The sequence below is a fragment of the Suncus etruscus genome, chromosome 1 (assembly GCF_024139225.1).
Source record: "Suncus etruscus isolate mSunEtr1 chromosome 1, mSunEtr1.pri.cur, whole genome shotgun sequence".
NCBI classification, from domain to species: domain Eukaryota; kingdom Metazoa; phylum Chordata; class Mammalia; order Eulipotyphla; family Soricidae; genus Suncus; species Suncus etruscus.
This window is the reverse complement of record NC_064848.1, coordinates 39,867,686-39,883,319: the sequence shown is the minus strand read 5'-3', so window position 1 is coordinate 39,883,319 and position 15,634 is coordinate 39,867,686. Positions and strand designations below refer to the sequence as shown.

The 15,634-nt window shown below is 35.8% G+C and overlaps 1 protein-coding gene across 1 annotated transcript in view; it reads left to right on the top strand.

Annotated features, from left to right (window-relative positions):
* The window catches only part of MPDZ (multiple PDZ domain crumbs cell polarity complex component), a 174,445-nt gene that overhangs the window by 14,948 nt on the left and 143,863 nt on the right, over positions 1-15,634 (top strand). Inside the window, exon 2 of the mRNA XM_049769299.1 lies at positions 15,007-15,081. Within this exon, the coding sequence (XP_049625256.1) occupies positions 15,066-15,081 (16 nt within the window). The 5' untranslated portion in view covers positions 15,007-15,065. The remainder of the gene's footprint in view (positions 1-15,006; positions 15,082-15,634) is intronic.

Sequence of the window (15,634 nt, the reverse complement as noted above, 5' to 3'; positions counted from 1 at the left end):
TTCCGTATCATCCAGGGGTCCTCAAACTTTTTAAACAGGGGGCCAGTTCACTGTCCTTCAGACTGTGGAGGGCCAGATTATAGTAAAAACAAAAATTATGAACAAATATCTATGCACACTGCATATATCTTATTTAGAAGTGAAGAAACAAAATGGGAATAAATACAATATGTGGCCTGTGGGCCGTAGTTTGAAGACCCCTGATAGGCCTTTATCCCAAGGAAACATTCCAGTTACAACTGACAAAGCCACATACTGCTCTGCCACAGTATTGTCGTAGAGGTCTTACAAAATCCTGTCTGGGAGGGCAACTGAGGAATGACAAATACCTTCTGTATGTCTTTTCTCCTGCAGTGGATAATTCCTAACATATTGTCACTGCTGGCTGTATTTCAGAGTCCCACGGGGACACTTGAGTATCCCTGCTTTTTCTAAGTACCAAGGACAAGTCTGCTGGCACCCACTGGAGGATTGCCTCATTCCAGGCAGGCAAAAAGGGCAGGAACCTAAGTAATTTCTCTGGAGAGTCTGTTACCAATTTAGAAGCCACACCAGAGTGTTCTGTGACACAAAATTAATTCTTTGGCACATTTCTTTCTTTCTCTTAAGAAAATTATGTCCCAGTAGTGAGTGCTTTATAAATGGCTAGCTATCTCTGGAGCCAAAGTTTCTGAATTGAGTAGTTCATCTGAAAGGGCATATATATCTCTGAGAAATTGTCCAGCAGTATTCTGTCCAAGAAGTATTCTTGACTTGTTGAGTCCAGTTCCTTAATATTGAAAAAATTTTACAACCAGAATTCCACTAAGTTTAAGCAGGTAGTGGGAGAACAGAGGTGAATTTACTTTATCAGGTGTATATAAATCTTTTTCTAGTCACCATTTTTAGTAGAGATTGACTGTTAAAAAGGGAGGCTTAGTTAGGTATGTACTGAGAGGGAACATTATATATATATTTTTTAAATTTAAAACATTGTGATTTACAAAACTATTCATAGTATTCATAGTTGGGGTTGAGACATACAATGTTTCAGGACCAACTCCACCACCAGCATCAAGCTCTCTCCACCAATATTTAGAGTCTAACCCATACTATCACCCCTCGCCCCAGCTTGTCATCATAACAATCACCTTAAATGTGGTTGTTTAAGTTTGGGTCTCCCCTCAGATCAGTGGAATAGGCTTGAGTACTCAGAGAAGGTTCCTCAGACATATAACCACCTTGTTTTTGATAAAGGAGCAAGAAATCCTAAATGGAGCAGGGAAAGCCTATTCAACAAGTGGTGTTGGCACAACTGGTTAGCCACTTGCAAAAAAGCGAACTCAGACCCACAGCTAACACCATGTACAAAGGTAAAATCCAAATGGATTAAAGACCTTGATATCAGAACTGAAACTATAAGGTATATAGAACAACATGTAGGTGAAACACTCCAGGACATTGAGACTAAAGGCATCTTTAAGGAGGAGACGGCACTTTCCAAGCAAGTGGAAGCAGAGATAAACAGATGGGACTATATTAAGCTGAAAAGCTTCTGCATCTCAAAGGAAATAGTGCCCAGAATACAAAGGCCACCCACTGAGTGGGAGAAATTATTCACCCAATACACATCAGATAAAGGGCTAATATCCAAAATTTACAAGGTACTGACAGAACTATACAAGAAAAAAACAACTAACCCCATCAAAAAATGGGGAGAAGAAATGAACAGACACTTTGAAAAAGAAGAAAGGCAAATGGCCAAAAGGCACATGAAAAGATGTTCAACATCACTAATCGTCAGGGAGATGCAAATCAAAACTACTATGAGGTACCACCTCACGCCACTGAGATTGGCACACATCACAAAAAAGGAAAACAAGCAGTGCTGGCGGGGATGTGGAGAGAAAGGAACTCTTTTTCACTGCTGGTGGGAATGCCGTCTAGTACAACCTTTATGGAAAGCGATATGGAGATTCCTTCACAAACTGGAAATTGAGCTTCCATATGATCCAGCTATACCACTCCTAGGAATATACCCAAGAAACACAAAAATACAATACAAAAATCCCTTCCTTACTCCTATATTCATTGCAGCGCTATTTACAATAGCCAGACTCTGGAAACAACCAAGATGCCCTTCAACAGATGAGTGGCTGAAGAAACTGTGGTACATATACACAATGGAATACTATGCAGCCATCAGGAGAGATGAAGTCATGAAATTTTCCAATACATGGATGTACATGGAATCTACTATGCTGAGTGAAGTAAGTCAGAGGGAGAGAGAAAGACGCAGAATGGTTTCACTCATCTATGGGCTTTAAGAAAAATGAAGGACATTTTTAACAGTATCTCAGAGACAAGAGAGATGAGGGCTGGTAGGTGCAGCTCAGGACATGCAGCTCATCACATAGAGTGATGAGTGCAGTTGCAGAGATGACTACACTGAAAACTATCATAAAATGTGAATGAATGAGGGAAGTAGAAAGCCTGTCTCGAGTACAGGTGTAGGGGGGTAGGGAGGAGGGAGATCTGGGAAATTGGTGGTGGGAATGTTGCACCGGTGAAGGGGGGTGCTCTTTACATGACTGTAATCATACAACTATAATCATGTTTGTAATCACGGTGTTTAAATAAAGATAAAAAAAAAGGTTTGGGTCTCATGATTTCATTGTTGTTGACTCTGGCTTGAATATTGGTTCTGTCCAAAAATAGATAAATTTGTGTGCTCAGATATAGGTGTTATAATATTTCTTGTGTATTTGTGTGTATTGCTTTTTCATTTCTTTTAAAAGAAATTATGAGGGGGCGGAGTGGTGGTGCAAGCTGTAGGGTGCTTGCCTTGCACAGCTAACCTAGGACGGACAGGGGTTCGATCCCCTTTTGGTGTCCTATGTAGTTCCCCAGGCCAGGAGTGATTTCTGAGTGCATAACCAAGAGTAAACTCGGAGCGTCACTGGGTATAGCCCAGAAACCCCCCCAAAATTTTTTTTCCTCTTCAAGTGGTGACACAGTAGGAAGGAAATACATATACTACAATGGAAAGTAAACAAAACTGATTTTCATAGTACATTATTTTTTTAAACAGGTAAGATTAACCTTTAAGATAATCTACTAATAGCAGAGCCAGTTTCTTCTTTAAGACTAATTATTTATATTACTATACCTCAGTGAATTTTAATGTCTTTGTGGTATTTATTTTTTAAGTTTCATTTTGCTCTATATTTTTTCACAATTGGATGTAAGGGATTTTAAAAGCATCACAAACTGAAATATAAATTCATATTTCAAAAGTAAATTGTAAATTTGGTAAATAAAGTTATGCATTTTACAGAAGCTTTAGTTAAGGAATGAGCATACCTAATCTTTGAAAATGTAATGAACCAATAATTGTCAATATGCTTAATTTAAGAAGTAACTTTTAAAGCCAAAATTTTATGAGCATGTTAATGTAAATGTATTTGTATAGACGTGGCAGGAATAAAGTATCTTTTTTCAAAAATATTTTAAAAGTGGCATTTAGATAGCTTGATTTATTTACAAAATTTCAAGCCGATGAGTAATACTTAAATTTCTACATTATGTATGTATATACATTTTTCTTTTTAGTAGTACTACCCTACTATTAGAAAATTCTGGGAAAATAAATGAAGGTAGGATTTCATGAAAATTTATTTGAAATATGTAGATTTTTAGAGCAGTGCTTTTGATTTATGTGCATCTTTGTAATTGTGAATAATTATACTATCTTATATCAAGCTTATTTGTATTGGGTGATTTCAGTGTATTGAACTGTCATTTGAATATATATGATGACATGTAAGTTTGTTTCACTTTAAACTAATTTCTGTTTAAGAACTTTCTGGCCATCCCCTTAATTTCTGAAGATGCTGATTTTGTTTTGTACTATACTAATGTTCAGAAGTGGAACAGCAACAGTTGTTTCTCACTTTCTGCTCTATTTGCCCCCTCACGGAATAGAATATTTTAGAGACATATGCGTCTGTTCTTGGCCTGTTATCTAGAACATTTTGGCAAAATAAGCATTATATCCAGAATAAAATTGGTGAAAATTTATTTTTAATGGTAAAAATAAAATTACTTATACTAATTTTAGAAGGAACATTTTCATAATAATTTATTTAATTTTTTAGAATTAAAAATGCAAATAAAATTATTTCTTTGGAAGTATGTACCAGTGATAATTTTTTCAGATAACTTATTAGTTTGAGATGAAGTTCTTATTTTGCAGAAGAAGGGTCACAGAATTTAAGAAAATATATTGTAAATCACAAAGTTAAATAATCACCCTTATATAGTCCAAATCTTCAACATTAGTACTAAATTATTTTGGACCATATCAGTAGTTCTTAGGACTTACTTTTGGCTAAGGAATCAGTCCTGGGGGACTCTGGTGACCCGGATGCCAGGCATTGAGCTGGGTAAGCCGAATGTAAGGCAAGTGCCCTAGCCATTGTGCCATTGTTCTGATCTGTTACTAAACATTTTTTTTTTACTATTAATCTCTTATTTTTAAATTTTTATGACATTTTCAAATTTACCCTTTATTGTGTACTTATTACATTGAATCATCATCACGGTCAGTTCTAAAGCTTTAGCTTTATTCATGATTAGTGAATTCATTAGACTAATTCATGATTAGTCTTGTTTTTCTTGTCCCATTCCAATTTTGAAGCAAATGCTAGACTTCTTTTAATTTTATCCATACATATAGCATCCATAAAAAATTTACATATATTTATAAGCCACATTATCAATGTGGTATTGCTTAAACATAGTGTACTATAGTTTCCTCTGACGGTTACCCAAATCTAACATTGCTTGGGGGAGCATATGGTGCTATGTGTAGAACCAGTAACATCATTGCACCAAAGTTTCCATCTCCTTATCTCCCCACCCACTGAAGTCCTTTCTGGGTCTTTAGTATGAGACTATCACTTCCATATATTAATTATTAAAAGTAACAATACTATAGTTAATTATAGAATATGTACTTTTAATTTTTTGAGTATGACAAAAGTACATATGTTTATTTACAATATAATGTACTATGTATAAAAGAAATAGCAAGCAGTATTTTGGTTGTTTTTGGTTGTATTTTTCTTTATAAGTTTTAATTGTTTCTGTTATATTTTAGATTACTTGAATACATTTTTATATTGCTTGATTACTTCCCTTCAATAAAAGTAATATAATTTATAATATAATTAATAAGCTTATAAATATTTATAAATTTATGAATTATATATTCCATCTCTACTTATTTGGTTGTCATAATTTAAAATTTTTAACATACATCTTTGGATTATTTTTTAGTGGGTTTTGAAGTGAAAGTATTTGTTTTCCTACGATTAGAATTTTTAACCTGAACTACTTTTAATTATTTGAAGTGTTGTTCATAATTACTATGGTTTCATTTACAGTATGAAACCTTCTCAGAGCACATTCCTTTTTCAGCAGTGGCTTTCTGTTTTGTTTGATTGAAACCTGGTAGCTTTTTTCAGGCTTCCATAAAAGCTAAGCTTTATAGTATTTAAGTCACCTCTCATAGTAGCAGCCTTCCTGTGCCTTTTCATCTCCGCTGTAAATATTATAGGATTCTTAACTCTCTTGGTGGTTTTATATATGTAAAGTTTTCTTTGTAAACTAATACAACTCTTTATTGCGAAAAGAATATTTAGATGAAGTAAAGGAGAAAGAGTACTTACCTCATATACTGGGATACTTGAGGGGTTGGGATAATAGGGTTTGATACTGTGGCAAAGGACAATGTCAAGTTAGTTGCAGTTGAATGGAACAAGCAGAGCCTCCTAAAAATGACCTCTGACAATATGGTGTTCTCTGGTAGATAATCAGTGGCTATCTAGCCTCAGGGACTAATTATTCTGTTCCTTCTCATTGGACCTGCTAAGTAGTACCTGCCTCTCTATTTTGCTTACTTTGCAGTGCTAAGGATTGAACCCAGGTCTCATTCACCAGGCAAGTGTGCATAATTGCCTCTAACTGTGCCTTTTAATGTCATCTATGCTTATTCTTCTCACCAGTTCTTTGTTTCACCTTTTTTTGGGGGAGGCGTATATTGTTTTAGGTCTACGCCCAGCAGTGTTCAGGTTTTACTCCTGGCAGGCTCACAGAACCCAATGAGATGCTGGGGATCTAATCTGGGTATACTGTGTTCAAGACAAGCCCCTCCACCCGCTGCACTATTGCTCCAGCCCAGGATTGCTCTTTTATAATAACTCAGATGTTATATGTGTCCCATCATTGCCACCTTAGTCTTCATTCATTGAACTCTTTCAGTCCTTTTCACTATTAATATGAGTATATTTTCTTAGTATTTCTTACTCAGTTCTCAAGAGGGAGAACAGTATTACTTTCAGGTCAACATTTAGGTTCTTTTGCATGAGCAGCTTAAATCTATATTCTTCATTGTGTTTAGAGGAGAGGGACATTGTGCATGGGAGCAAATAACTTGATACACTGGTGTTGAGAAGATTGAAACCTGTCACTTCAGATTGTTTTTTACATTTCCATAGGCTCAGTTCTTGAGAGAATGGGAGTTTATTTCCTGACAATTATTATTCCTGACAATTATTTATTAAGAGACTGGAAGTCTAACATTAGTTTCTTTTGGTAAGGGTGATATTCCAGGCTTGTAATAGCTACTTTCTTGCTATATCTCCATGTGTTTTTTCTTTGCTACTTGATTGTGGAGAGATGGTAATACTGAAGAGATTAGGAACAAGGAGGATTGGAGGATAATGTGACAAAAGGAGAGGGAAAGAGAAAAAGAGAAGGAAGAAAAGAAGGAAGGAATGGGAGAAAGCAGGCAGAATTTCAGATGGGGAATTCAGATGGGAAAGGAATAGGGAGGGGGGAAGGATATTCTTATAGCAAACTGCTTATTTTTATTACAAATCCTGCTTGTAAAGTGGCCTATTGAAATAGTTATTTATAAATCAGTTGTGAGTGATGCATTAAAGAGATTATTCAGAAAAATATTTGGAAACTTAAACCTGGAGAGGCAGTACCATTTTTCTTGAATTTTGATGATTAAATACATAGAAAATTATAATGCTTCTCTAGCAGAAATATTTACATTCATATCCTTAAAAATGTAGAACATTCTATGTAACATCAGAAGTGGTTTCCTCCTCTAAAGACTGGCATTCTATTTTTGTGGGAATAATCTAAAACTGAGGCTTAGGGGATTGGGAAGAAGGCTCAAAGGGCTAGAGTCTGTATTTTTCCATGTTAGAGCCTGGGTTTGACCTCTACTACCGCTTGATTTTTTCCAGACAAATATTTGGAATAATCTTGGAGCACTGAGCAGGAGCTGGATGGAAGTATCCAGAAGTAGTATTGAAAGGTGTGTTTAAAAGAACAGAGACTCCCAGAGCTTTCTACCTATTTTATGGAATGTTTATAGGGTCCACAGACAAGTTAGAGATATGTCTGCAATTTATATCTGGTTTCTTTATCTAGCAAATTATTATACGACAAACAGGTGAGTGGTCTTGGTGTTGGATTTGGTTAAATGGTCTCTTCGTGGCAATTCTGTCTCCTCCCCTTTTGAAATCTTTTCCTTTATTTTCTTCTTCTTCTTCTTATTTTGATTTTTGCTGACTTGAAGGCTGTTACTATTGGCTTAATAATGTCTCAGAGTGGAGACATTTTCAGCCAACAGTAGGGCAGGAGATTTCTCTTTCAGCCTACAAAGAAGCCCTATTTCTAAATTCTGTCACATTAATGATTAGGGCTTTAACATGACTTTGGATTTAATGAAGAATCCTAAGATCCTGCAATACAGCTGTTTAAACTCTCAGTGAAGACAGATTTCTAAAACAGTCTCATCATTGTTGTGTTTCTTTTCTTATATTCTCTGTCTTTGGTGAATAGTATTACCATTGATGGTAACTAACATTGGAGACTTGAATTTCATTCTAGTTTCATTTTCCTCTTGTAGCATAAAGTTATAGCTCTCAGCTAATCTTTGGTTTATGTTTTAGGGTCCTATTCAGCAGTGCTTAGGGATTACTCCTGGCACAACAGTCAGCAATCACTCCTGACTGCTCTGGGACCATATAGGATGTTAGGGACTCAAACCCAGGTCACGTACATGCAAAGCAAGCTCCCATTGTGCTGTAATCCCAGCTCTCAACTAATTTTTTAATGACTCTTCCATTTTCATTATTTTTACACCTTTTTATTTTAGCCATTTTTATTGTGGTCCTAGGATTTACAATAGGGTTAATTACTTTCTGGGAAAATAGAAATTAGGAATAAATATTTGTAAGTACACAATGTGTTTTATCCTAAGAAAGGATATTTATTTACTCTATATTAGAAAATAGTTGCAGAAAATTGCTTGTTTCTGCATTTAGTAAAATGTTATAATAAAATCTTTGAATATAAAAAAATCTGATCAGACATAGGACAATTGATTAATGAGTCTTACACTTTTAACTCTATTTTCGAAGTACTGTAATGTAGTCTTCTTATTCCTAATTTTCTGTCGTTTTTTGTAAAGATTACGTGGGTGATCTTTCTGACACACAGTTGGATTCGGGCACTTTATCAAAATAAACTTTAAAATTAAATATCTAATTTTTTAAAAAAGAAAAATATGCAGGACTCCATTAGAGTTTAGCACTTACCCACATATGTTTTTCTTTCAATCTTAATCAAGGAATAAGAGACTACATATAGAGCTCTGAAGGTGTGATATAGCCTGGACTCTTTTTGGAAAAATTTTCTAGCATTCATGATATAATCTCTCCCTGTTCATTAAGGATGTATACACAGGTCTTATCCCTCCAAAGCATTTCCTAATTTTTCAGTTCAGGTTAGTTGGCCATTTGGTTATCTTGAATTTTGTTTACTTTTTTTCTTATATTTGCAGTTTCCAGACTATTCTCATATCTCTATCTCCCATCAGCACACAATCAGACAGCTCCCTGTATATGGAGTTGAATCGTATATATAGTTGAATTTGAGTTCTTTTAAAACCTTGTGACTCTTAGAATTTTATGGTATGTACTATTTTATATTTTTTGCTTTATAAAGTTAGAGAAAGACTATCGAACTGTTTTAAATATGTTATAAAGAGAAGGTTCCTTGATTGGATATTCTTTGGTTTGGTTGAACAAAATAGAATGAATAAATTCGATTATTAGTGAAGGAATTTGGAAAGATTCCTAAGTGTCAACTGGAAAGTAAAAATACTTTTGCAAATGTTTTTTGACCAATCCTCTGAAAGTGAGGGAAAAGTTCAAAAGAACAGATGCTAAGAAAAGACTGTTTCCTCTTGGGTGACAGCATGATGTTGGTGGGTAGTGCGATATTTTCCATTAAAAAAATTCTTTTTTGAGTAATAGCTCAATAACTTTCTCCTAGAATATAAATTATGAGTGAAGGTATAAGTATTACTGTCATGTTCAAGTGACTTTCTGACAGTTGACTTACAGATGATTGTCACCTTGCCTTTGCTAACTTCAGGTAGTGCTACTAACAAGACAAATGCTAAATTTAAATGCAGTAACAGATGCTGTGTGGTTTTTGACAAGTCACAAACCATTGCATCAACTCTTGTAATGTTGTATTCCTTTTGCAGTCATAATTGTTTAAGATAACGAGAAAATTGTATGCATTTAGGACAGTTTCTCTTAGTAGAGCTATTTTTAGCATCAAACATATTTGTGCTTGTAAGTTGCCATATAGCCTGTATTGGGTAGAATGATGCGTTTTATATTTCACGCACTGACTCTTACTACATAGAAGTGATGCCTACGCATTAGCAGTACATCTTGTTAAAAAGTGAAATGATATAATCAGTCAGTTCTGTTTCAAAATAAAACCAACTCTCTTGTTTGATTTTTATCTCCTGTTGAGAGCAGTGTTATCAGTTGTTGGAATGCCATATGGCCCCAGCTAAATCTTTAGATATTTCTAAAGGATTTGATAACTGTCATATTAAAATTTTACAGGAAGCATAAATGCCTTACATTTAAAAAGTTTGTATAGATGTAACTTTTAAAAAATTTTATATCATAAATATTCCAGATATGATAATAAATGTGCAGTTGAATTTCAGGTAATTAAAAATTAGTATTTAGTGTAAGTATGTTCCAAGTATTGAATGGATTGTACATATACTAATAATTTGCTGGGAAGATAGCTCAAGTAGCATGTGCTAGGCCTTGAATTTAATTCCCAGCACTGTATGACTGCCTGTAGCCCTTGTGATCCTGAGCACACACTACATTCAATCAAGTGTTGTAACTGTCAGGTCTGCGTTTCCTGGCCAAGACTCCTGATAGTGAACCCATTTCTTCTTCTAGCATCTCTGGGTATGACTGCTGCATATTAAATTATTAATTAATGTGGAATTCACATTTAATTAGGCATTATTTTTTGTTTTCTAAATTTGATAACTTTATATTGATGCAATAATTAAAACAAAAATAAAGTACAAGTGAGTTGTTTATATCCCTTCTCTCATTTCACTATTAGTATCTTTGGAATCACTATTTAGTATCTTTAGTATATGAGAATAGATAAAGCTTTTATAAATATACACTGTTACTTTTAAACATTTTCAAGAAGCACAATATGCTATACTACAGTTCCCTCCCTCTCTCCCTATCTCCATCTTTTCCTTCCTTCCTTCCTTCCTTCCTTCCTTCCTTCCTTCCTTCCTTCCTTCCTTCCTTCCTTCCTTCCTTCCTTCCTTCCTTCCTTCCTTCCTTCCTTCCTTCCTTCCTTCCCTCCCTCCCTCCCTCCCTCCCTCCCTCCCTCCCTCCCTCCCTCCCTCCTTTCTCCCCTCTCTCCCTCCCTCCTTTCCTCCCTCCTTCCCATTCTTCCTTTCTGCCTGCCTCCCTCCCTCTCTTCCTCCCTCCCTCCTTTTTTCCTTCCTTTTATTCTTTTTCCCTCCTTTCTTCCTTCCCTCCTTCTTCCATTATGTAATTTTTGCCAGACAATGTGGAAAATGTGGTACTCTGGGGTTAAATTCATTCAAAATTGGACACAAATCTTATTTCTCTGTCTTATTAGCTTTGTGACTAGCCTTTTTTTCCCTTTTTGTCTAATCTGTCTAATGTGGAAAATGGAGAAAGAGACTAATAGGTAGTGGAAGTTGTAGCAAACAAATATGTTAACCTGTTTTCATTTGTAGACTCTTCACAAATCTGTGTGCCTCTGAACCCACAGGCTACTTTCTCTCCCTGTCCTGAAAATCGTCAATCTGAGTTGATATTTTATAAGGGCAAGATAATAGAACTGAATTTTTCTGTATATATTTGTGTATATTTTATCTTTAAAATATAAATATCATTTATTTATAATTTGAAATTTTCAAGTTCAGAAAAAAATAGTGACTTTGTAAAGGCATAGAGTAAATAAATAGTCTAGTTGAAATTTTAATTCATGTAATTGGATTTCCTTTGTCCATGCTCTTTGTTCTTATGGTTCCTTTTGGCAGTTTAATTTTATATATTTTCATAGGCCTGGGCTTTCTAAAATTGTAAGTTATCTTATTTACTTCTTATTAGATAATTTTCTAATGTGTGTCCTAATTGTATACTATCTTATGAAGAATAGTATCATCTTGTTAATATAAAATTTAAAGTATCAGTTTATTTTAAAGCATTTATATTTTTATGAAATCAAGTAATATTTGGCATTGAAATATTCACTTATATGGACTCAGTAATATGTCTGAACATATGTTTGACTGCTAATAATTAAATTGTAAGCTGGAAATTGATATATTTCCTTTATTCCATTAATCACACTATGCCTTATCATTAAGTTTGATTTTTTTAAGAATCCATAATTCAGGTGATAGACCACATGGCTATGCTGTTATTTAGGTTTAATTCCCATTTTGAATTTGTGACTTCTATTCTTGACAGAAACAAGTGCCCAGTACTTAAGTTACTTGATTATTTAATATGGAATTTGTGTGTATGTGTGTGTGTGTGTATGTGTGTGTGTGCACGCACATGTGTGCATGCTTATGCCACACCTGGTGGTGCTTAGGGCTTACTCCTGGCTTTGTACATAGATAATCTTCTTGGCGCAGCTCACAGGACCATATGGGTTGCTGGTGATTAATTCTGGGCCAGCCATGTGCCAGACAAGTACCTTACCTTTAGTTGCTCTGGCCCCTGGAATTTGTGTTTTTTGAAAATGTGTTCTAAATTAAGGCTAATAAATACTATTGCATAATTATCATTGCTAATTTGAAGGCTTGGTGATCTATGCATCTGCTCATAAACATTCTATCTTTTTCTCCAAAGCATTTTCGGTTACAGAGGCAACCTATTCCTTCTTAGAAAAGTCTTCTCATCAGAAACCACTTTTTTCCTTGAAGGAGTGACTGATCAGGATATTCTGAAAGGCAAAAAGTAGTGACACTGTCAGTCCTTCCCACATTGCTGCCCAGGTGCTAAATGAGAGGTAGGGGGCAATAGTAATCTCTAGTGTGATTAGGGATGCTTTATTATTTTAAATTAATTTACTTTAATTTAATTTTGATTTTTTGGGGGCCACATCAGGCAGTAGTCAGAGGTTACTCCTAGGTCTGCACTCAGAAATTGCTCCTGGCAGGCTTGGGGGGCCCTATCAGATACTGGTCATTAAACCTGGATTTGTCCCCAGTTGGCTGCATGCAAGGCAGATGCATGACTGCTGTGCTACTGCTCGAACCCTTATTTCAATATATTTTTACTTTATACTTTTTTTTTTTATTTTGGGCCACACCTGGTGATGTTCAGGTGTTACTCCTGGCATTTGTGCTCAGAAATTGCTCCTGGCTTTGGGGACCATGGGACACAGGGGGATCGAACCGAGGTCCTTCCTGTGTCAGCCTTGTGCAAGGCAAACACTCTACCACTGTGCCATCGCTCTACCCCCCACCCCTTTTTAAAGAAGAAATGCAGTACTTAAAAGGGCAATACTTAGATCACCTTTGGCTCTACAGTATAGGGAGGAGAAAAGAAATAGAGTGGAGGGGAGATGAAAAATGATAAGGAGAGAGACAGATGGGTGAGGTGTCAAAGGGACTCAGGTACATCATTGAAGGTAAGGAATAACAAAGCTAAATATCCAAACCACAGAGTCAACAATACTGAAATCATGAGATTAAAATTTTAACAACTGAACTTAAAACAGCATCTTTCCAGTGGCAGGAGGAAGGTGGGATGGTGCTATAGGAGGGAACTTGGGTACATTGTTGTAGGAAAGTTGACACTGGTGGGATCAGAGCAACATGTCTAAAACTCAACTATGAATAACGTTGTAAATCCAGGTGCTTTACGAAAGTAAAAAATTAAACATAGAAAGAATATTTTGGGTTAGGGCAGGTGGGGGCAGATTGCTGAGTAATTTTCCCTCTGCCCCCGAACTTGGGTGCTATGGGTTAGAGATACTACACTACGTGGTTAGTGTGCTTGCTTTGCACACAGCTGACCTGGCTCCATGTATGGCACCCTGAGCACCACCAAAGGTAATCCCTGAGCACAAAATTAGTAGTAAGATCTGAACCCTGCTTGTGGCCACAAAAACAGAACAGAAAATAGGGTGGTCAGCCAAATATGTTTTGGAAGCCTCGGGTCACTATAAAAGAAATCTAGAGCAAATTTTGGGATAGCAAAGATTAATTTTGGTGTGGATACCTGCATTGTGTACACCTGCATTGGTGTTTTTCTTTTCCTTCCTGTATTGTGGTGATGAGGCTTACACACTTGATTGTAGTACACATGTACATAGAGTTGTTATCTCTGCGGTACACATGTTTTTTGAGTCACTATGCTTTCACATGCCTTGTTACAGTGTGTCTGGGATTATATAGTTGGTTGTGGCATCAAGGATTACAAATGCCAGAGAGCAGAGTTGCATTTAGTTTTTGGCGTGATGCTGGAAATTGAACTGGTGGCCAAGTGCCTGCAAAGCCGCTGCTCTACCTCTGAGCTATTTCTGAGCTATTCAGCACTTTAAAAGGATCTAGATTACTTTCAGAGAAAGATATTATCTATGCAAGAACTTGAGAGGATTTATGAATGGGAAAGTAGATACTATTATAGTTAGGAAGTAATTTTGAAATTCTTTGAAAAATCATAGAATGAAAAATTCATATTAAGTTCATTTCATTATTGGAAATCTGTGATTAAATGGAATATCTTTTGGGCCGGAGAGATAGCATGGGGGTAAGTCATTTGCCTTTCAGGCAGAAGGTCATTGGTTCGAATCCCGGCCTCCCATATGGTCCCCCGTGCCTGCTAGGAGCGATTTCTGAGCGTGGAGCCAGGAGTAACACCTGAGTGCTGCTGGGTGTGACCCCCCAAAAAAACCAGAAAAAACAAAAAAAGAAATATCTTTTAATGATTGACATTTAATTATGTTACATGTTTTGAATAACCTGGTACAACTGAGCATTAAAAAGACAGGGTAATATATTTACTTTTTTTTTTAATCTCTCCATGCTTAGGTTGCAAGGCAAGGTATATTCCCAACTCTGCACTCAGGGATCACTCCTGGTTATACTTAGAGCAGCATATGGGGTGCCTGGAATGGAACCTGAGTCTGCTTGCTGTGCTAGGAAAGAACATACATGCTGTAGCTCTGGTCGTTACATATTATACTTTGAAATTTTGCTTTGCTTTCAGATTTGTCATGTAGAATTAAGGAAGCTCCATACTCCGCAAGTGAGAATCTTTAAGTCTTTAATCTTTAAATTCAAGTTAGGGTGATCTGTATAAAGCATTTAAATGCTTGGTACATAGATTATTTTCTCTCATCTTATTTAAAATATACTCTCATCTTTTATATACGCATTATCTGCAGATATGATAATTTAGAATATATTTTAAAATGATTGCTTTTGGACTATCAAAAACTATTTTCAATTAGATTATTAAAGAATCATTTTAATGGTTAAAGGAATTATAAGAGCTAAAGTTCTGATGACATATAATAATTACATTCTGTTTTTTTTTTCTCCAGAGTTCCATATAGTTACTGTTTATGATCATTCTGGAGAAGAACACTGAATTTTGAGAAAAATGTTCGAAACTATAGGTAAGACTTAGCTTTCTTGGTTACTTGTATGAGAAATGAAATGATCAGGGAGATTGTACATACTTTATGTGCATGTAAAGCCTTGATTTGATCCATGGCACTGACTTGATCCCTCAGCATCACCGAGGGTATCCTCGGAGGCCCCTGAACACTGCTTGTGTAGCGTTGCTGATCCCCAAGCACTGCCAGGGTTGTAGTGGTGATCTCCATTAGCAATGCCCAAGCAGCACCATACTTTTAGATCCAAACATTGAACTGTGCAGATTTGTTGGCTCAGTGTTACTAGGAGTGGTATTCAGGATTCCAGAACATTGCTTGGAAAATCCCCTTGAAAAATCAGTAAGCAAAAAAAAAAAAAAAGAAAAAAAAGAAAAATCAGTAAGCACTAATAATATGAAACTTATTTTTCTTCCATTGGTATCTTTGATATATAGTTGTAATTTTTATGTAGAATGATTCTTTCTGGGGGCCAGAGCGATAACAACAGCAGTAGGGCATTTGCTTTGTACGCAGCTGACTCAGGACGGACCATGGTTTGATCCCCAGCATTCTA